Source organism: Dipodomys ordii, unplaced genomic scaffold, assembly GCF_000151885.1.
Source record: "Dipodomys ordii isolate 6190 unplaced genomic scaffold, Dord_2.0 Scaffold39, whole genome shotgun sequence".
Taxonomy (NCBI): domain Eukaryota; kingdom Metazoa; phylum Chordata; class Mammalia; order Rodentia; family Heteromyidae; genus Dipodomys; species Dipodomys ordii.
The window spans coordinates 8,561,383-8,582,128 of NW_012267255.1; the positions used below are offsets into that span (position 1 = coordinate 8,561,383).

The 20,746-nt window shown below is 47.8% G+C and overlaps 1 protein-coding gene across 2 annotated transcripts in view; it reads left to right on the forward strand.

Moving 5' to 3' along the window:
• Pde4dip (phosphodiesterase 4D interacting protein) overlaps nucleotides 1-20,746 on the forward strand; it is a 64,170-nt gene that overhangs the window by 32,753 nt on the left and 10,671 nt on the right. The window contains exons 19-28 of one of the 2 annotated variants that reach the window (XM_013018290.1): nucleotides 6,222-6,454; nucleotides 7,264-7,690; nucleotides 8,964-9,153; nucleotides 10,217-10,333; nucleotides 11,713-12,244; nucleotides 13,153-13,388; nucleotides 14,154-14,205; nucleotides 14,817-15,040; nucleotides 15,973-16,125; nucleotides 19,895-20,125. In XM_013018290.1, coding sequence (XP_012873744.1) covers nucleotides 6,222-6,454; nucleotides 7,264-7,690; nucleotides 8,964-9,153; nucleotides 10,217-10,333; nucleotides 11,713-12,244; nucleotides 13,153-13,388; nucleotides 14,154-14,205; nucleotides 14,817-15,040; nucleotides 15,973-16,125; nucleotides 19,895-20,125 — 2,395 coding nt within the window. Of the gene's footprint in view, nucleotides 1-6,221; nucleotides 6,455-7,263; nucleotides 7,691-8,963; nucleotides 9,154-10,213; nucleotides 10,334-11,712; nucleotides 12,312-13,152; nucleotides 13,389-14,153; nucleotides 14,206-14,816; nucleotides 15,041-15,972; nucleotides 16,126-19,894; nucleotides 20,126-20,746 lie in introns of those variants that run through there. The other variant, XM_013018292.1, reaches the window with a different exon arrangement.

The following is a 20,746-nucleotide window of genomic DNA, read 5'->3' on the forward strand; positions in this document are numbered from 1 at the left end:
CATGCTGGTACTGAGGCTTGAACTCTGGGCCTGGACACTTTAACCCATCACGTTTTCACTCCAGCTTTATGTTCCACTACTTGAGCCACAGCTCCACTTCTGGCCTTGGTGGTTCATTGGAGATGAGTCTCACAAATTTTCTCATTGGGTTGGCTCAAGATCCTCAAGATCCTCAGATCTCAGCTTCGTGAGGAGCTTGGATTACAAGCACAAACCACCAGCACCCTGTTTAAGTTTTTACAAAGAAAGTGAGTTACTAGGAGAGATCTGTGAAGTCAGCTGTGCACATCCAGTGAAGGCCATGTGTTTTTATTCTGTTAGAAACATGGTGGGGAAAATGATATCCGTAAGTCTACTCTTACATCTCCTGCATAAGAAAAAGAGAAGACGTCCATGTACCTAGTAAGATCCCCAGTAAGTAGTCCCCAGATCCTGTAAGATTTGGATCAGTCTTAGGTTCTTGAAGACAAGAGTTGTCTGGTACGCCTCTAGTCCTTGAGTTGTATTTTGTTTTTTGTTTTTAATAATGTGTGCTGGAACTGGGGCTTGAACTCATGGCCTGACACTATCACTTAGCTTTTGTGCTCAAGGCTAGCTCTCAAGCATTTAAACCACACCTCTACTTTCCACTTTTTGCTGGTTTATTGGAGATAAGAATCTCATGGACTTTTCTTCCCAAGCTGGCTTCGAACCTCAGTCCTCAGATCTCAGCTTCCTGAGTAGCTAGAATTACAGATATGAGTCACCATACCTGACTCCTTCAGACTTCCTTTACTTTTCTGTTGCGCTGGCCCTCACTAATCTTCTCCCTTGAGTTTTGGCATCAGCTCTGCTTCTCCTTTGGCTTGAACAGCTTCCTCTGAGTCCTCTCGCTGATGCTTGTGACTTTATGTGCGCAGATGCCTTCGCCCTCACTCCCTGATATCACAGAGGATCCTGGGTAAGAGGGCGGAGTCTACAAGATGAACACCTGTTCACTCTAACCATGCAAACTGTCAGCTGCTCCCTAATGGGTATAACTGTGGACAAGAGTAACTTCAGGATAAACAAATAGGAGACACAGATATGAGGACAAGCAGATTCTGACTGACATTGTCCAAACTAGTTCTGGTAGTATAAATCCTATAGATAATTTTTACTATTACTTTTTTTAGGCAATTGTGGGGCTTGAACTCTGGGCCTGAGTGCTGTCCTTGAGTTCTTCAGCTCAAGGCTAGTGCTCTACCACTTGAACCACAGTGCCACTTCCAGTTTTCTGGTGGCTTATTGGAGATAAGAGTCTCATGAGCTTTCCTGCCCAAGCTGGCTTTGAACTGAGATCCTGATTTCAGCCTCCTGTGTAGTTAGGATTACAGATGTGAGCCACTGGCACTTGGCTTTTAATTAATTTTTGTGTGTTAGCTGGCACTGGGGCTTGAACTAAGAGCCTGGGCACTATCCTTGAACTTTTTTTTTTTTTTGCTCCAAGCAAATGCTCTACCACTTGAGCCACAGCTCCACTTCCAGCTATTGCTGGTTAATTGGAAATAAGAGTTTCATAGACTTCCCTGTCCAGGCTGGCTTTGAACTGTAATCCCCAGATCTGAGCCTCCTGAGTAGCTAGGATGACAGGCATGAGCCATTGTGCCCAACAATTAACTGGTTTTTAAAGTAATTTCTTCCTTAGTTTCCTTTTCTGTAACCTAGCATCAAGAATATGATCCAACCCTGTTTTGAGGTAATTCACACTCTGGAATAAGTGTTTGCCATATGACTTGGCAGGAGAGACAATTATAGCATAAACTTTGGGTTAGGGCTTTGCTTCTGGTAGACAAAGTATAGACCTAGTGGATGAAGACTCTCTTGGGTAAGCATGGTTTTTCTTTCTAACTTCTTTCCTTGAAAATTAGTCTCCAGCTTTGTGCAGGAAGGACCTGGGTGTGTGAAGTCACTGTAAGTTCACTACTTCTGGAGTTTGAGGTTGTGATTCTCCTGCTACCAATGAAATAAAGCTTGCTTTGCTATAACCATATTGTGTCCAGATTTTCACATATTTATTTGCTTGTTTCCAAGGAAATGGTTCCTTAAGATTAGTCTTTGAGATCCTTTTGATGGTACTCTTGGAAGGTGGACTTTATTTTTGACACCTTGTTCCCTTCCTTCCTCAGACCATGTATGCACACAACACGCACACACAAAACCCCTAAAAAACACATCCAGCTTTGTACCTGAGCGAGACACACTTTTTAAGCCAAATTCAGCATTTCTCCTTGGTTTTTGGACTCAGTCCCCTTAGAAAACAATAGGTCTAGCCTGGATGGTGACTGTCCCTAGCTATCACAGATTCCCAGTTGCAAATCGAGGTAAGAGCTATAATAAACTCCTAGGAAATTCTCATGAAAGAAAGCAGAGCAACTGGCCATTGCTGTTCTTCATTTAAATTTTATAATAGAGAAAAGCTAATCATGAATCAAGTAAAAAGGAGAGAGGTCAGTAAACTACATATTATGAACTTGAGAAAAATGATTTTTTGGGGGGGGGTCCAGTCGTGGGGCTTGAACTCTGGGCCTGAGCGCTGTCCCTCAGCTCTTCAGCTCAAGGCTAGCGCTGTACCGCTTGAGCCACAGCGCCACTTCTGACTTTTTTCTTTTTGCTTATGTGGTGTTGAGGAATTGAACCCAGGTCCTCAGGCATGCAAGGCAAGCACTCTACCACTGAGCCAACTTCCCAGCCCAAGAAAAATGATTTTTAAAATAGTAATTTTTCTTTTTTGGGTCTGGTCGTGGGGCCTGAATTATGGACTTGGGCACTGTCCCTCAGCTCTTCAGCTCAAGGCTAGCGCTCTACCGCTTGAGCCACAGTGCCACTTCTGGCTTTTTTTTATGCTTATGTGGTATTGAGGAATCGAACCCAGGGCCTCATGCATGCAAGGCAAGCGCTCTAACACTGCCCCCTTCCCAGCCCAAAATAGTAATATTTTTATTGTCAAGTGAGAATTACACACAGAGTAGAGACAACAATGTGGTGTGTATGGACAGATAGATGATAGATAGATAGATAGGGAATGATCAAGTCAATACATCCAGCATCTCACTTTCCTATCATTTTTCTAGTAAGATATTTTGAAATTTAGTTGGAAATATAGATTATTATAGTCGTTACATTGTTACATAATTGATCTCGACCTATTCCTATACAAGTGCCCGTGGCTCATATCTGTCATCCTAGCTACTCAGGAAGCTGAGATCTGAGGATCATGGTTCCAAGCCAGCCTAGCACAAAAGTCTGTGAGACTCTTATCTCCATTTAGCCAGCAAAAAGCCAGAAGTAGAGGTGTGACTCAAGAGGTAGAGTTCTAGCCTTGAGAAAAAAAAAAGCTGAGCAAAAGTACAGGCCCTGAGTTCAAGCCCTAGAACTGGCTTGCACAGAAAACATATTCTTCTCTATGAAGCTTAATTTCTTTGTATCATCAAGTCCTTATTATCCCATCTGCTTGGCTTTTTTGTTCAAGACTGGCATTCTACCACTTGAGCCACACCTCCACTTCTAGGTTTTGCTGGTTAATTGGAGAAAAGGGTCCTACAGACTTTTCTGTCAAGGGCTGGCTCTGAATCTCAGTCCTGGATCCCACCCTCCTGAGTATTGAGGATTATAGGTGTGAGCCACTAATGCCCAGCTTGCATTGATGATTAGTGGTGCTGTGAGCATTTGAGAAAATGCCCTGAATGCGGCCTAAAAACATTGTGAGAGAAGCAAAACGAGGAAAAACAAAACAACTCTGTTAAATCTCTTTAATGAAGTATCCCAGGATCCAAAAGGTTAAATGTGTGGATACAATCACACAAGTGAATAAGATCATGTGTACGAGAGACATAATTGAAAATAGACCTATTGGGTTTCGTCTACCATCTCACATACTGGAACTGGGTTTCATTTGAAAGGAAGAACAGAAATATTTACAAAAATATTATGTTTTTGGAACTGGAAACGAACAAGAAGGCTAGATCCTGAGTTGGTTTTCATGCATTTATATACACATTTTAACAATAGCCAAGATAATGTTAAATCAAACACCCTTTGAGATAGAACTAGAGAAACTCAAATTGACTCAGGCAAAAACTAGATCTCTTCTAGGCAATGGTTTATTTCCTTATTTTTTTTTAAAGTAGGAAAGTCCAGGCTGGCTTCAAACTTCAATCCTCAGATCTCAGCCTCCTGAGTAGCTACAATGACTGGCGAGAGCCACCAGCACGCAGCTTAAGACATTATTTTTAAGCAGAAGGAATCCTGAAAGTTGGGGAAAAGACCCATGTACCCATAAACAAGGCTGAGGGTTTTCCTTATGCTAGTCCATAGACTTTATTTTTAAAAATAACATCATACATGGGCTGGGAAGGTAGCTCAGTGGTAGAGCACTTGCCTTGCATGCTCGAGGCCCTGGGTTCAATTCCTCAGCACCACATAAGAAAAAAGCTGGAAGTGGCCCTGTGGCTCAAGTGGTAGAGCACTAGCCTTGAGCTGAAGAGCTGAGGGACAGCGCCCAGGCCCAGAGTTCAGACCCACGACTGGACCCCCCCCCCAAAAAATAACATCATTCAGGTTAAATGAAGGGTATGATCATGACTTTCAAAAGTTTTATTCTGAACCCAATCCTTTGCTGTGTCCCAACTGCTTGGTGGCACATGTGGAGGCTGACTAAGGCAGGTAGTAGAGTCTTAGAGACCACCATTTTCACAGCCAGTCACGTGTCAGGCTCTCAGACATCAGATGGGGTTGGATGCCTACAGGCTGAGTAGCATCTCTGTGACACTGTCTGAGCAGCTATACAGCTACACAACCGAAGTGCTTCTAAATACTATGTGTACACGTGCTGTGAACTAACCTGCCACCAACCTCTGGCTTATGGATACTATACTCCCCTCCCTTCCTCCCTCCCTCCCTCCTTTCCTCCCTCCCTCCCTCCCTTCCTTCCCCTTCTTGCCCTTTATTTTTATTTGTTTATTTATGTATTTGATGCCAGTATTGGGGCTTGAACTCAGGGCCTGAAAGCCATGCCCACAAACTTAAGCCACAACTCTACTTCCAACTTTTTGGTGGTTAATTGGAGATATGAGTCTCATGGACTTTCCTGCCTGGGCTGGCTTCAAACCACAATCCTTGGATCTCAGCCTCCTGAGTAGCTAGGATTACAGGCATGAGCCACCAGCACCCAGATCCTCCACTCTTTGTTGTGAGCAATATCAAGAGTCAGTGGCTTTGTCAAATCTAAGCAGTGGTGTCCATCATTGATTTAGCTACATTGCTCCACGCCCTGTTTTGTTAAATATATTGTTGACCTAAATGATATGAACATGTAATTAATTCTGTAAATCACCTCTAGCTAAGCAACCACTACATGATTTATGAAGTAAATATTGTGATGGCTTTGATAACTGGGAAATGATTCTGTCTAGCAGGAATGAATTTATAAATGACAATTACAAGTCACAATATTTCTAGAGAGAAAAGAAAACAGCATGACCCGCAACTAGGTATAGGAGGGGGTGGGGTGAGAAATTAGGAATTGGATCTGACCTGGAGTTGAGAATGTTAACTTCTGACTACTGCTGCTGAGAAGAAAGCTACATGACTTAGGGTTGTGTTAAGATCACTGTTGGACAGGCAGGCAGGAAATTCTTGAACAAAGACACCCAGTCACACACTACACAGGTTATCAGACTCTGATTTTTTTTCCGCTTTAAAAAAATGTGGAAGACAACTTGAAGGAGAGCTGAAAATGGATGATAAAGTCTAAAGTATACAAATTCCTATTTGAGGAAAATCTGTAAGATCTGCCTGAATTGAAGCATTTGGGGAATAACTTCAAGAGAATCCTCAAGAAGAAGAAAAGCATTGGGAAATTATTCCTGCCATTTTTTTTTTTTGCCAGTACTAGGACTTGAACTCTAGACCTAGTGCTCTTGCTGGGCTTTTTAAGACTGCCACTCTATCACTTGAGCCACACATCTACTCCCAACTCTTTGCTGGTTAATTGCAGATAAAAGTCTCAAATGTAACTGATGGCTTCTAGATTGCAACCTCCTGAGTAGCTAAGATTATAGGCATGAGCCACCAGTGCCCAGATGGAAGGAAGTTCTTTTTCATTTTGTCTTTCCCCATTAAAAGTGTCATAAGTGATCTCATGTTTCTCTTGTAGCCTCTTGACTGACCCAACTTCTTCAAACCATGATTTGTTCTTGCAGCTCATCAAGGTGGCTTTGGAGAAAAGTCTAGCAACTGTGGAGCCGCAGGACCTCTCTCTTGTCCCTCCTTCCCCACCAGGCGAGGACAGCCACAGGTGTTTTCAGGAGGAAATTCTCCACCTGAAGGCTGAGGTCCACCAGCACTTGGAGGAGAAGAGAAAAGCCGAGGGGGAACTTAAGGAGCTAAAAGCTCAAATTGAGGAAGCCGGCTTCTCCTCTGTGGCTCATATCAGGTGAGACTCTTCCCCAGGGTTGATAGCCCAGTGACAGCCTTGCCTCAGACAAGGCGTTTGTCCTACTTCATGTTTCCTTAGGCTGCATCCCAGGTACCAGACACTAATACTACAGATTCTTTACAGACAAGTTAATACTAATAGATAGTAATCACATTTGTGACTCAAACAAGCTGGTCTTAATTCAAGGTAGTCATGCCTAGTATCAGCCAGTGGCTTGAGCCAGTAATCCTAGGAAGCTGAGATGTGATCATCAAGGTTCAAGACCAGCTCAAGCAGGCAAATTTGAGAGATTCTTCTCGCCAAGTAACCAGTGAAAAAGCCAGAAGTGGAGGTATGGCTTAAGTGGTAGAGCACCAGGCTTAAGTATAAAAGCGAAGTCGGAGTGCGAGGTGCTGAGTTCAAACCCTAGTGAAATATATATGGGAGTCTCTGGTGCAAGGGAGACCTCTCACTCTTCCTCACTCTTGGTTTCCTTTCATCTACACTTTTTTTGTGAGTCCTGGAACTTGAACTCAGGACCTGGACACTGTCCTGGAGCTTCTTTTGCTCAAGGTTAACTAGCGCTCTACCACTTGAGCCACAGCACCACATCTGGCTTTTTTTGTGTATGTGGTACTGAGGAATTGAACCCAGGGCTTCATACATGCTAGGCAAGTGCTCTCCCACTGAGCCACCTTCCCAGGTCTGGCTTTCTTTTATCTAAAAGAAGGGGCTTGCTCTACGTCAGCAGGCCGCTCTAACTCTGTCGTGGACTTAGATGTGGGTGCCGGAAACCCGGGGCCACGCCTGACTATGCATCCCCACAGGAACACCATGCTGAGCCTGTGCCTGGAGAACGCCGAGCTGAAAGAGCAGATGGGAGAAGCCATGTCTGATGGATGGGAGATGGAGGAGGACAGGGAGCAGGGCGAGGGGATGGGGCACACTGCGCCTGCCCAGGAGGCTCCCAAGGGGAACAGCCTTCAGGCTGAGTTCCGAAAGCTCCAGGGAAAACTGAAGAAAGCCCACAACATCATCAGCCTCCTCAAAGAACAGCTGCTTCTGAGCCCCAAGGAAGGGAAGAGCGAGCTCACCGCCGCCCTCCTCCGGCCCCTGGCTGTGGAGTCGAACTCAGGCCCGGCTTGTTCTCCTGGCAAACGCCCATGCCCAGAGCAGGAGCCTGCAACCGCCAGAGCAGCCCGCAGACCCCAGAGCCTCGATCTCCCGGCCAGCCTTGCTGTGGAGGCCCCCCAGGTAAGCAAGGGCATGGGAGACAGGCCCTGGGAGAGGGCTGTTTTAATTGTTATCATAAAGGTGATGTGACATAAGTCAGGGAAAGAGCACATTTGTTTTTGGTCAGTGTCCCCCCTTCTCTCGTTCTCTCTCTGTTTTTCCCTCCCATCCCCAACCACACATTGTATAGTTCATTTCCAACATGGTGTCTAGTGAGTGTCACTGCTGTATTTGTTCACCAAGAGTTTCGTTTTTATCTTAGATGGCTCTGCCTTGGGGGTCAGGGGTACTGAGGAAAGGACACTTTTGACACCTGTCACCTGGGCAGTGGTTGGCAACATCATTACCTCATGGGCCTGTCTCCCTCCCCTCCTCCCTCCCTCCCTCTCTCCTTCCTTCCTTTCTTTCTCCTTCCTTCCTTCTTCTCATCCCGTCCTTCCTTCCTCCTTCCTTCTCTTTCCTTCCTTCCTTCCTTCCTTTTCTTTCCTTCCTTCCTCCTCTTTCTTTCCTTCCTCCTCCTTCTTTCCTTCCTTCTCTTCCTTCCCTTCCCTCCCTCCCTCTCTTCCTTCCTTTTTTTTTGTTTCCTTCTTTCTTTTACTTTTCTTTTTTGTGGGCTTGAACTCAAGGCCTAGGCACTGTGCCTTGGCTTTTTCACTCTAGGATGACACCCTACCACTTGAGCCATACCTCCACTAATGTTTGTTTTTTTTTAAAAAAAAAAAACTTGTTAATTGGAAACCAGAGTCACAGACTTTCCTGACTAGGAAGGCTTTGAAACTTGATCCTTAGCTCTCAGCCTCCTGAGAAGCTAGGGTTACAGGAGTGCACTACCAGCACCCAGCTCGCATTGGTTTTGAGGCAGCCCAGACAAGTGGCATGTAATGACATCTCTTCCTTATCATTGCTGTTTTCATGCCAGCATCTGTGCTTGGGTCTCAGAAAGGCTTACTGGCTCCCCCAATAAAGGGAGGTGGCTTTGCTGAGAAGGCAGCGAAAGGGAGACTACAGAGGATTCTTAGGAGACCAGGGTCAGGATCGTGGGGAGGGTTGGGGGGGGAGTGTGTTCCACTTCTGCCCTTCCTTTAACCACTATCATTTAACCTGAGGGTTCTTCTGCAGACTTGATTGGCACTGGGCAGTTGCTGTAGATCCGGGGATGAATAAAACATCCCCTGGCTCTCGGATGGCGCCAGATGGCATAAGTGCCTCAGACTGTGAATGTAGTCGAGCTCCTGGGGGAAGGGGCTGTTCCTGCGTGGGGTGGCCTCAGGATGCCTAATCACTTTGTTATTAGTCCCACCAGTGTGAAGCCCAGACCCCTGGGCCTCAGTCAGAATCCAGCCTGCCCAGTTCCACCAAGCACCTGCGCTCCCAGCTGGCGCAGTGCAGACAGCAATACCAAGACCTCCAGGAGAAGCTGCTGATCTCCGAAGCCACAGTCTTTGCCCAGGCAAACCAGCTGGAGAAGTACAGGGTCCTGTTCAGTAAGTACTATCAGCTCACCATCACTAGGTGTCTTCCTTCGCCTGGACAAGCTGTGTGTTCTATAGATTTTACTTTACTTCCCCAAGCTCAGAACAATAGTCCTGACCACAGTCCTACAGCTGTGGAAGTGGATATTTTCCTTTAAGTTTCAGAGGACAGAGAAGAACAAAGAGATTTTGGGTTTGTGCCAGTCTGGGGGCTTGTTCCCAGTGCCTGGGTGCTGTCCTTGAACTCTTTCATTCAAGGTTGGTGCTCTACCACTTGAGCCATACCTCCATTTCTGGTTTTGTGGTGGTTAATGAGAGGTTAGAGTCTCAGGGACTTTTTCTACCCAGGCTGGTTTTGAACTGTGATACTCAGATATCAGCCTCCTGAGTAGCTAGGATGACAGGTGTCAGCTACTGGTGTCTGGCCAAAAGAATTTCTTAAAGTTGCAGGGAGGGTATGGAGAGGAAAAGAACTAACATCTAGATTAGCTGATTTCTGGAACAGTCAGTAAACTCCCTTTCCTCTTTCAGTATAATTGTCTCTCTCCTATTTCTCTGGGCACAACTGATTTCCCCTCCCTCCCCCCAAACACTGTCATTGTTGGTCTAGAATCGGCCTTGACCCATGGAAGTTTTTGCTGTATGCCCACACTGCATAGAGCTATCGAACACAGGAAATGTAGCCAGTGAAACCCAAAAATGCTGTTCTTTCTTTCGTTTTCATTAGCTTACTACAAAAGAGCCACCTATGGTTACTAATGTACTTGATGAGAGGGCACAGGCCAGGTGTCCTGGGACTATAAGTCAGTTCAGAGGCACCCCAAATGCTCCTGACCCTTGGGATCAGGGGACTTGTTAGTCTTCCTGGGGCTGGGAGAGATGATAGTATAGGAATGTCACGGATGTCTGCTCCATGATCAGAAATGAGATCCTGTAGCCCAGGTACAGGCTAGGGGAGGGGCGTAAGTCCTTCTGCAGGAAGACCTCAAGACCAGACAACAGTCCCCCTCCCTTGCTGACCACTGGACCCCCAAGGCCACATGTGCTACCAGATGACACTATCTGTTCTCAGCAGGCGAATCCCCAGTGCAGCAGGACAGCAAGCAGGTCCAGGTGGATCTACAGGACCTGGGCTATGAGACGTGCGGCCGCAGCGAGAATGAGGCCGAGCGGGAGGAGAGCACCAGCCCTGGTAAGGGCTCAGGATGGGGGCAGCGTCATGGTGGGGGCAGGAGGCCACGCCCTCTATAAATGGGCAGTGGCGCAGGGGGGTGGCTCTGAAGGCAACACAGGGCAGAGGTCAGGGAGCTTGGAGAAGTCTGGTCCAAAGTGAGGGTGGGTATGAGTTTAAACTTCTTTGCTTTCAGAAGACTGCTGTTAAATTCGTGTATAGACACACATATATAATATATAACATATATTATATATAAATGTGTATGTATACACACATATATGTATATACACATGCACACATACATATCACAGATAGAAAATATTAAGGCCTATTTATCAAGGAAGAGACCATATGAGTTTGGGGGTATTTGTAAACTGTAAGTCTTTCTGTTTGTTTTCCGTCATTTCTGGGGATTGAACTTAGGGCCAGGATACTGCCCCTGAGCTTTTGTGCTCACCCTACCATTTGAACCACAGCTCCACTTCTGGCTTTCTGCTGGTTGATGGGAAATAAGAATCTTAAGAACTTTCTTCCCATGGTTGGCTTTGAACTATGATCTTTAGCTCTCAGCCTCCTGAGTAGCTAGGATTGCAGGTGACCCACCATCCATAAGGTTTTGTTGTGGTTGTTGTTTTAAAATGTTTCTGCATTGTCAAGGATTGAAACTACAAAGCGTCTACGCAGGGGAAGCGGAGGAGGAAGAGCCACTCACTCCTCCCACCCTGCAGGCATGTCATGGGAGCTGAGGCCAAAGTGCTTGCAAAATTCTCTGTGCCTCACGTAAAATAGTCATAAAACAAACTGGGCCTGGGGGGCTCATGCCTGTCATCCTAGCTACTCAGGAGGCTGAAGTCTGAGGATCAAGGTTCTAACATAGCCAGGGCAGAAAAGTCTACAAGATTGCATCTCCAATTAACCAGCAAAAAGTTGGAAGTAGAGGTGTGTCTCCAGTGGGAAAGCACCAATCTTGAGTAGAAAAAGCCAAGTGAAGGGTGGGAAGCCTTGAGTTGAAGCCCCAGTAATAGGGGTGGGGGTGGAGGGTGGAATAAAATACGTACGTTCCGTGTTAATGTCTTACTTAGGAATCATCAGCATGGGTGGGAAGCCACAGGGAAGTTGAAGATCTGAATGCTGGTTCTCTGTGGACTAGCTTGAGTGATCTACAAACTAGCTAGGTTACCTCTCTCTGGTTTTGGTTTTTTTTGACCATACCTAACTTGCAGAGTGGTTGGAAGGAGTTGGAATAGTATCCTCGAATGCCAGAGTCAGAGCTGAAGAAAGTCCTGCTGCAGCTCTGCCTTTAGTACTTCTACCACCTGGCTGTTCCCCTCAGAGGGCATGAGGGTGTGGCCAAGCAGCGCTCCAGCTCTCCTTCAGGAAGATTCTCTGTCTTGCAGAGTGTGAGGAGCAATACAGCCCCAGGAGCTCGCTGGTGCTCACGGAAGGCCTAGGTTCTCTGCAGGGCCCTCTGAGCCCCACCCCGGCCGCTCCTTCGGGGAAGAAGCTTTGGGAGAGCCACCTAGGGAAGCAGGAGGAGTTCCAGGCCTACGGAAAGTCCGAAGACATCGCTGTCCTGAGAAAGGACATCAAGGATCTGAAAGGGCAGCTGCAGTATGCGCACAAGGTCATCCAGAATCTCAAGAGCAGGGTCCGCTCCCTCTCGGTGACGAGCGATTACTCCTCGAGCCTGGAAAGACCTCGAAAGCTGAGAGCAGTTGGCACCTTGGAAGGCTTCTCGCCTCACAGTGTCACCGACGAGGACGAGGGCTGGCTGTCGGACGGCACTGGCGCGTTCTATCCCCCTGGACTTCAGGCCCGGAAGGATCTGGAGAGTCTCATCCGGAGAGTGTCCCAGCTGGAGGCTCAGCTTCCAAAAACTGAAGTAGAGGGGAAGCTGGCCGAGCAGCCACAGCCAGCCTCGTGGCCCGGGTAAAGGTGGCACCAGCGGGGTCCTTTCTTGATCCATGATGCTTTAGATCTGTGCCTGGAATGAGAGGAGCCAGGCTCTGGGCAGGGCAAGCATACCGGGGTAACTCAGAGTGAGCAGCCAGACGTATGGTATTGGTAAGACTAGACATCAGACTGCCTGAGTTCAAACACTAACTCTGCCACTTATTAGCTGTGTCATCTACTTGAGCCTATTTGCTTACCTATGAAATGATAATAATGAGAACCCAATCCATATTTGTAAATTTTTATTTGCTTATTATTTTACTTATTTCTTGTCGGTCGTGGGGTTTGAACTCGTGGCCTGGGCACTTCCCTGAGTTCTTTTGCTCAAGGCTAGTGCTCTACCACTTTGAGCCACAGTGCCACTTGTAGTTTGCTGGTAGTTAATTGGAGAGAAGACTTTCCTGCTTGGGCTGGCTTTGAACGCAATCCTCAGATCTCAGCCTCCTGAGTAGCTAGGATTACAAGCGTGAGCCACCACTGCCTGGCTATTTTCAATCTTTCTCTTTTTGTTGGTCATGGGTCTTGAACTCAGGCCTGGGCACTGTCCCTGAGCTTCATTTTGCTCAAGGCTCTACCACTTTGAGCCACAACCCTATCCTGTTTTGGGGGTGGTGAAATGGAGATAAAGGTCTCATAGACTTTATTGCCCAGGCTGGCTTTGAACTGCAAATCCACAGATCTCAACCTCCTGAGTAGTTAGCATTACAGGTGTGAGCCACCAGTGCCTAGCTCTAACCCGTATTTTTAAATGCTTCCTGGGTATGGGTTATGTGAAACTTAGCCTAGAGGAGTGTGTTAGTTTGGCTGTCACAAATATCTCCAAGGCCATCCCCATCCTCGCCATCCACTCTTTTCTGCTCTTAGACCTCCCTTTCTTGCCTTAGGAAATACGATTCCTTGATTCAGGACCAGGCCCGAGAACTTTCATACCTGCGGCAAAAGGTCCGAGAAGGGAGGGGTCTCTGCTACCTTCTCACCCAGCACGCCAAAGACACGGTGAAGTCTTTTGAGGACCTGCTGAGGAGCAACGACATCGACTACTACCTGGGCCAGAGCTTCCGGGAGCAGCTCGCCCAGGGGAGCCAGCTGACCCACAGGCTCACCAGCAAACTCAGCACCAGTAAGTTGGCCCTGGAGCTCTGGAATATTCTCCATCATTCCTAGTATCCCAGACACAGGTGGCCACCATACCTTCAGGGCCACTAGTTCCTCTTTACTTCATTTCCCAAAAGGCATTGGAGGACTAGGTGGTAAGTGCAAGAGGTACACACAGGGTTGGAGATGCCATGGTTGCCATTGTATAGACTTAAGTCAGCATGGTGGCACCCTGCTATATCCCAGCCCTCAGGTGGCTGAGGTAGGAAGATCATAAGCTGGAGTCAGTCTGGGCTCAAAAAACACAAACCAACTACAGAGACTTCCTCACACATAGAAGGTGACCTTTGGGGCAGAAACATCTAGTGCTAAGGAGGAGAAAGACAGATGAGATCCAAGATAGATGAGAGCCTTGTTACGAGTGAAAAGAGTAGGCTGGGCACCAGTGGCTCACACCTGTCATGCTAGCTACTCAGGAGGCTGAGATCTGAGGATCACAGTTCAAAGCCAGCCTAGGCAGAAAACCCTGTGAGAGTCTTATCTCCAGTTCACCAGCAAAAAGCAAATTGGAGGTGTGGCTCACGTCATAGAGTACCAACTCTGAGCCAAAAGCTCAATGAGAGCATAAGTCTTTGAGTTCACCCCCCAGTACTGGCATACACAGGCAAAACTGATAGAAGCTAAAGCCCTCAACCTAACTGATCTGGACTGCATGAATAGGCCCCCGTGTTTGTAATGGATGGTGTGAGACCTGTTCACCGTCTGACTTCTTTCTGAATTTGTTTTGCAGAGGATCATAAGCATGAGAAAGAACAGGCTGGACTTGAACCACTGGCCCTCAGGTAAATCAGAAGAGAATCTGGTTAGGGGATCTGACAGGGCCCAGGGTATCAAGGGCAGTGCAACAGTATAACATGGGGCCGGGGATGGGAACACTGAATAGAAGGAGTTCATTGATTCACTGCACACTTTGCTATTGTGTAATCATTTTCTCACTTAATTCTACTGGCACATTAATTCTCCAGGTTTGGCAGCCAGAAGCTGTCTACCTATATAAGCGAGCTATGTTTCAGGTCTTCTTGCTCCTGGGATCCTTCTCTCCTCTTCCCTTTGTAGTTTTTTAATGACCAGGATAAGCTTTTCTTTTTTCTTTTTTCTTCCTTTTTCTTTTTCTTTCTTTCTTTCTTTTTTTTTTTTTGTGCCAGTACTAGGGCTTGAACTCAGGGGCCTTGCATTCTCTCTTGGCTCTTCCACTCAAAGTTGGTGCTCTACCACTTGATCCACGGCTCTGCTTCTGGTTTTTTGCTTATTCATTGGAGGTAAAAGTCTTTCCTGCCTAGGCTGGCTTTAAACTGTGATCCTCACATCTCAGCCTCCTGAGGAGTTAGGATGACAGGCGTGAGTGCTGGAGCCTGGCTGGTGACCTCGATTTGCCTCTCTGCCTCCCCAACAGGCTTAGCAAGGAGCTCCAGGAGAAGGAGAAGGTCATTGAAGTCCTGCAGGCCAAGCTGGATGCTCAGTCTTTCTCGCCTCCCTGCAGCCACGCCTTGTCAGACTCCCACCGCTCTGCCAGCACTGCCTCCTTCTTATCGGATGAGCTGGAAGGCTGCTCTGACATGGACGTAGCCAGCGAGTACACAAACTACGAAGAGAAGAAAGCTTCCCCTGGCCATTCAGGTAGTCTCCACTGTGAGCTGTGCCATTCCTGCCTAGGTTGAGGAGACCTTAGGAACCAGGCCCTATAGCTCCACCTGGGTGTGTACCTGGCTGAACATGGCTCTCAAGGATCAGCCACAGGCCCCCATGGCTTGGATCCTTGCCCTTGCTCCTGATTCTATATGTGCTCTGTCACTCTGTCTCCACCGGTGTGCCCATGCTGGCCTCCCCGAGACAAGCCAGCACAAAGGGAAAAGATGCTAGCAGAACTTTCTTGCTTGCTTTTCTTCCCTCCCTCTCTCCCTTCTTCCTTCCTTCCCTCTTTCCTTCCTCTCTTCCTCCTTCTTTCTTCTTTCTTTCTTGTACTGGAGCTTGAACTCAGAGCCTAGACATACCGGTCCCATAGCTTTTTTTGCTCAAGGCTAGCACTCTACCACCTGAGCCATACCTCCATTTCTTTATGCTGCTTAATTGGAGATGAGTCTGACCGGTTTTCCTGCCTAGGCTGGCTTTGATCCTCAATCCTCAGATCATAGTCTCTTGAATAGCTATGATTATAGTCATGAGCCACTGTGCCCAACTCTCTCTCTCTCTCTCTCTCTCTCTCTCTCTCTCGGTGAATGACTTTAGCAAAGAGATCTCCTTCTTTAGATTGTCCCATTTGTCCTTCAACAATCTTGTGCTTACAATTCCAATGTGCCCTGAATATCTGTGGGTCTCCACAGATGTCGCCAGTCTTGGTGGGGCCATTTTTTAAATTTCAGGGCGGCTGGCTCCACTGTCAGCCTAAGGTGTGTCACCTCACAGACAGAGCACTTTATAAGCAAGAAAATAAACACTGCAGGGCTTGGGCTCTGTGCTCTCTGGGACAGCAAGACTGTAGCCCTGGTTCCCTGGGTAAATGGAAGGCCAGAGTTCCACCAAACCTTTTCTTTCATTCATGGGTTTTATAGATTCCATCCATCATTCAAGTCATCCCGCCGTACTGTCTTCTAAACCATCAACAACCAGTCCATCTCAAGGGGTTCAGGCCGGATCCACCAGCAACCCTATCAGCCTGCCAACTCCCCAGAGCCCCCCCCAGGAGAACAGCCAGGCCCAACCAGGTATGCACCCGCCAGAGGGACAAGCGGCTTCTCTTTCCTCAGTGCCCCGTTTGATTGTTAGAGGCCTGTGTATCCCATGTTCTAGACGAAATCCAGTTACCATCTCACTCACCATTTGTGTTTGATGAAAAAATGTTGTAGAGAGTAAATAATTCACAGCAGGCTCTGATCTGCATACAAAGTTTTAATAGTAATAATAATAATAATAATAATGATGATGATGACTGTTTTTTGGTGCCCATAGTGAGGCTTCAACTCAAGACCCCATGCTTCCTTTGGCTTTTCACTCAAGGCTGACTACCACTTGAGTCACAGCTCCACCTTAACCTTTTTGATGGTTAATTGGTAAGAGTTTTGAGGATTTGCTTTCCTAGGCTGGCTTCAAACTGTGATCCTCAGATGTCAGCCTCCACAGTAGGTAGGATTGCAAGCATGATGTGTTTTAGAAGGTAATCAGCCTTCTGATTACAGCAGCATTGATTTCTTAGGGCTCCCTGCCCTCCAACTAGAAGAAGTGTATTCAAACATTGGGTCTTTGCTAGTCTCTTAAAGATCTGTCTGTATATATGAAGCACAAAGATCACCTAGGAAGGAGTTTTATAATATAAGTTCCAAGTCCTACTCATATAGTTTAGGTTCCTGCAGGGTTGTATTAAGACCTGAGGAATCTGCTTGTGTTAAGAGTTTGTCTAGCGGGGCCTGGTGGCTCAAGTCAGACAAAAGGAGCATGCATCTTAGACTAGTCTGGCCTATATAGCAAGTTTGAGGCAAGGCTTGGTCAAAAGAGTTTTCTGTAAGTGATTATTTAAATGCCCAGGCGGGCTGTAGGCCTTTGTGTCCTGGCCAGGCACCAGCATCTTCTCTGACTTTTTTTTTTTTTTTTGGTGCCAGTACTGAGACATCACTCTCTGACTTGGCTGTTTTTGTTCAGGCTGATGCTTTACCATTTGAGACACACTTCCATTTGCAGCTTTTTTTTGTTGGTATTTGGAGATAAGAATCTCTCGAATTTGTCTGCTGGTTTTGAACACAGTGTCTACTTTTCATCTGGCATATGAGCACATTGATTTGGGTTTCTATCTCCATCCATGTTCCAGATTCCATCGACTGGAGAGGACAGTTTCACTCTTGCCCTCCCTCCCCCTAGAGAAGCGTGCTGGCTGTGGGGAGAGTCTTAGGGAGCACTGGGACACAGCCACCCTGACCTTGGGCCAGCTCAGGCATGCCACCTTGTGGCCAGTCGCTCCCAAGATGTGTATGGGATGGCCCTGGCAGGGATGGAGAGGAAAGGGCAGCCAGACCCACTTCCTTAGAGTACCGATCATTCTAGGCCAGCATAGCCTTCCCCTTTTCAGTCCTTTCCCTGTGCTTTTCTCTGCCCCCACCCTTCTCTCTAATGACGTGTCTCATCTCTGCCTCATTTTCTGTTTCCAGGCTTTCATTTCACCTCCAGCCCCCTGCTCCCCCAGGCACCCTTGCCCCCAGCTCCGCTGGGCTTCCTGCCTCTCAGTCCCCCTGGTCCTCCCCTTCTTGGCTGCTGCGAGACACCCGTGGTGTCCTTGGCTGAGGCTCAACAGGAGCTGCAGATGTTACAGAAGCAGCTGGGAGAAAGTGAGCACTCCTGCACGTGCGTGCGTGTTGGTGGCAGCGCACGCAGTGTGGCTCTGCATGGCTTTGGCTTAGGGGAGCTGGAGTGAACTCCCGGGGGTGCGCAGTCTAGATGGAGGGGAAATCTCTGCTTGCTTTCTTTGGACCATGTTTACTGTCATCTTCCTGGTGTGTGTGTGTGCTGGTACTGGGGCTTGAACTCAGGGCCAGGGTGCTGCCCCTTGGCTTTTTCTATCTAAGGCTGGTTTTCTACCACTTCAGCCACGGATCCACTTCTGGGTTCGGTTTTTTGTTTTGTTTTTGTTTTTTGGTAGTTCTTGGAGATAAGAGTCTCACGGAGTTTCCTGCCTGGGCTGGCTTTGAACTATGATCCTCAGATCTCAGCCTCCTGAGTAGCTAGGATGACAGGCATGAGCCACTGGTGCCTGGCCAGCCCACGTGGAACATAATCAGAGCAGGGAACAAAGGCTCAAAGGAGCTGCTAAGTGGTTGGTGAGGCCAGATGTGTCCTCTGCTCCTGGCTCTGGGTGTCCACAAACCTTCTGTGTTCAGGATCATTGTTTCCATCCTGTTACGGGAGTCAGGCCAAACTCAGCGGTGGTGGGGTGGGGTGGGGTCCCTCTGCAGAGCCCCTGTAGTAGTGCTCCCCCCTCTATTTAGAGAAGTATGGGCCCTAGGTGCTGGCATTTGCAACCTGAAACTCATGGCACCAGCAGCTTGGGTAACAAATACGCCTGTGCCAACATGACAGCAGTGTTGTCTAGCTTCCTTTCCTTCCCAACAACTTCCTTCCCTTTATCTTTCCAGATTTGCCACCTTGTCTTTGTCCACAGGTAAAGACAGAAGGATCGCACTGTGCAGAAAAAGGAGTCCATTCCTGGCTTCAACGCCTGCAACCCTAGCTACTCAGGAAGCTGAGATCTGAGGATCTCAGATCAAAGCCAGCCCAGGCAGATAAACCTGATCTTCTATTAGCCAGCAAAAAAAAAAAATATAGCTGTGGCTCAAGTGGCAGAATGCCAACCTTGTATGAAAAAGATACAGGACAGCACCCAGACCCTGAGTTCAAGCCCAGTACACTGGCGTGCGCACGCTCTCTCTCTCTCTCTGTCTGTCTTACACACACACACACACACACACACACACACACACATCTGTTGTGAGTTGAACCAGAGTTGCAGATAGTCAGAGGCTTTGGCCCATCAGTTAGCACGCAGTGCGTCAGTGGACAGCTCTGTCTCGCTTCTCCTGGGTGGGTGCCGGGGGAAGAGCTCCTCGCACATCCCTGTGGTACCGCTTTGCATGGTGTGGCGCACATGCACTGTATGTGTGGCCAGCGGAGGCGGAGCAGGAGAATTCTGCTCGTCCACTGGTCATCTCCAAACCGCTTGTGCTCTTGGCTAAAACATAAGCTGTGCGTAACCACTAATCTCTCCTTTGCTGGGTGTTGGGGTGAGGATGGAGAGGGTACGAAACGGGTAGGCAACGCTCTTTATTTGAATCTCTACTAAAAAGAAAAAGTACTTATGTTTCTAATCTCTTTCACTCACAGTGATTCTAATGAACATTTAATATTTTATAAACTGGACAAGTATAGAACTGTGATGGTTCTTTTCAAATTTTGCATCCTGTTAGAATCTCCTGGGGTGATTTATTTTTCTATGCTGGTACTGGGGCTTGAACTCAGGGCCTGGGCTTTAGCTTTTTTCCACTCAAGGTTGGTGCTCTATCACTTGAGCCACAGCACCACTCCCACATTTCTGGGGGTTTATTGGAGATAACAGTCTCAAAGACTTTCCTGCCCGGGCTGGCTTTGAACCACGATCCCCAGATCTCAGCCCCTGAGTAGCTAGGATTACAGGTGTGAGCCACATGTGTCAGTCCCCTATTATCCTCTTGACTCCTAACATAGGAAAAGAGTCCTGCTTCTGAAACTTTCCTGGATTCTGTCAGGAATTACAGTAGGAGCCACGAGTGGGCCCCTGGTCTTGTCGTTTGGGTACACACATGACTTGACTTATCTTTTCCATCCTCTGCCTTTCAGGGTCTCCTGCTAGGAAAGACAGCAGGTGGCGTTTACAGGCTTGGGGTTGTGCATTACCGGGGGTCTGTCTGTCCATCCCCTGGTAGTTTTCATGTCCTCACTGTTCTTTCTGCCTAGGTGTTGGCACGGTGCCTCCTACGCCCACAGCTCCATTGCTAAGCACCCGTTCCCACGCCAGCTCCTCCCCCTACCTCGGCCCCGCCCACTCCCCCAGGAGGGGCCCCCAAGAACTGGGACAAAGCCTGGAGCCTGGGTGCCAGTGGGACATGCTGAGGCCCCAAAAAGGGAGTGTGTGTGGAGGTTTGTCTTCAGGCTCGTCCATGTACCAGCTTACCTCCAAGCCCACAGGTAAGGCACAGAGCTGAGGGGCAACCTCTGGCAGCAGGTCTCCTCCTGACCACTTCTTTCCTACCTGGGCAGGGCTTTGTGCAGTGCTCCTGTAGTTGCTGGCTCACACAGTGGGAAAAGCTCAAAGGACTCTCATGGTGTCCATCCTTCCTAAGGCCGTCCTCCACTCACTCTGTCCACAGCTCAAGTGCTCTTCAGAGCCACAAGAAAGTTGGGGACCCACTTCCCATACTGTCATGCCCCTGTCTCTCGCTCCCTAACCTCTTTACAGCCCTTTATCTTAGAGGCTTCTAGAAGGCCAGGCACAGACATTTACAGAGACTGGCTCCCATCAGTCAGAAATTTTTATAGAAAGAAACACAATTCCTTCACCAGACATAGATGTATGTCCCCTGTCTAAAACCCAAACAGCCAGGAGCCAGTAGCTCACCCCTATAATCCTAGCTACTCAGGAGGCTGAGATCTGAGGATTTCAATTCACAGCCATCCTGCACAGCAAAATCAGTGAGATTCTTATCTCCAATTAACAGCAAAAAGCTGCAAGGAGAGGTGTGGCTCAGGAGGTAGAATACCAGTCTCGAGTGAAAAAATCCAAGCAAGAACATGAGGCTGTGAGTTCAA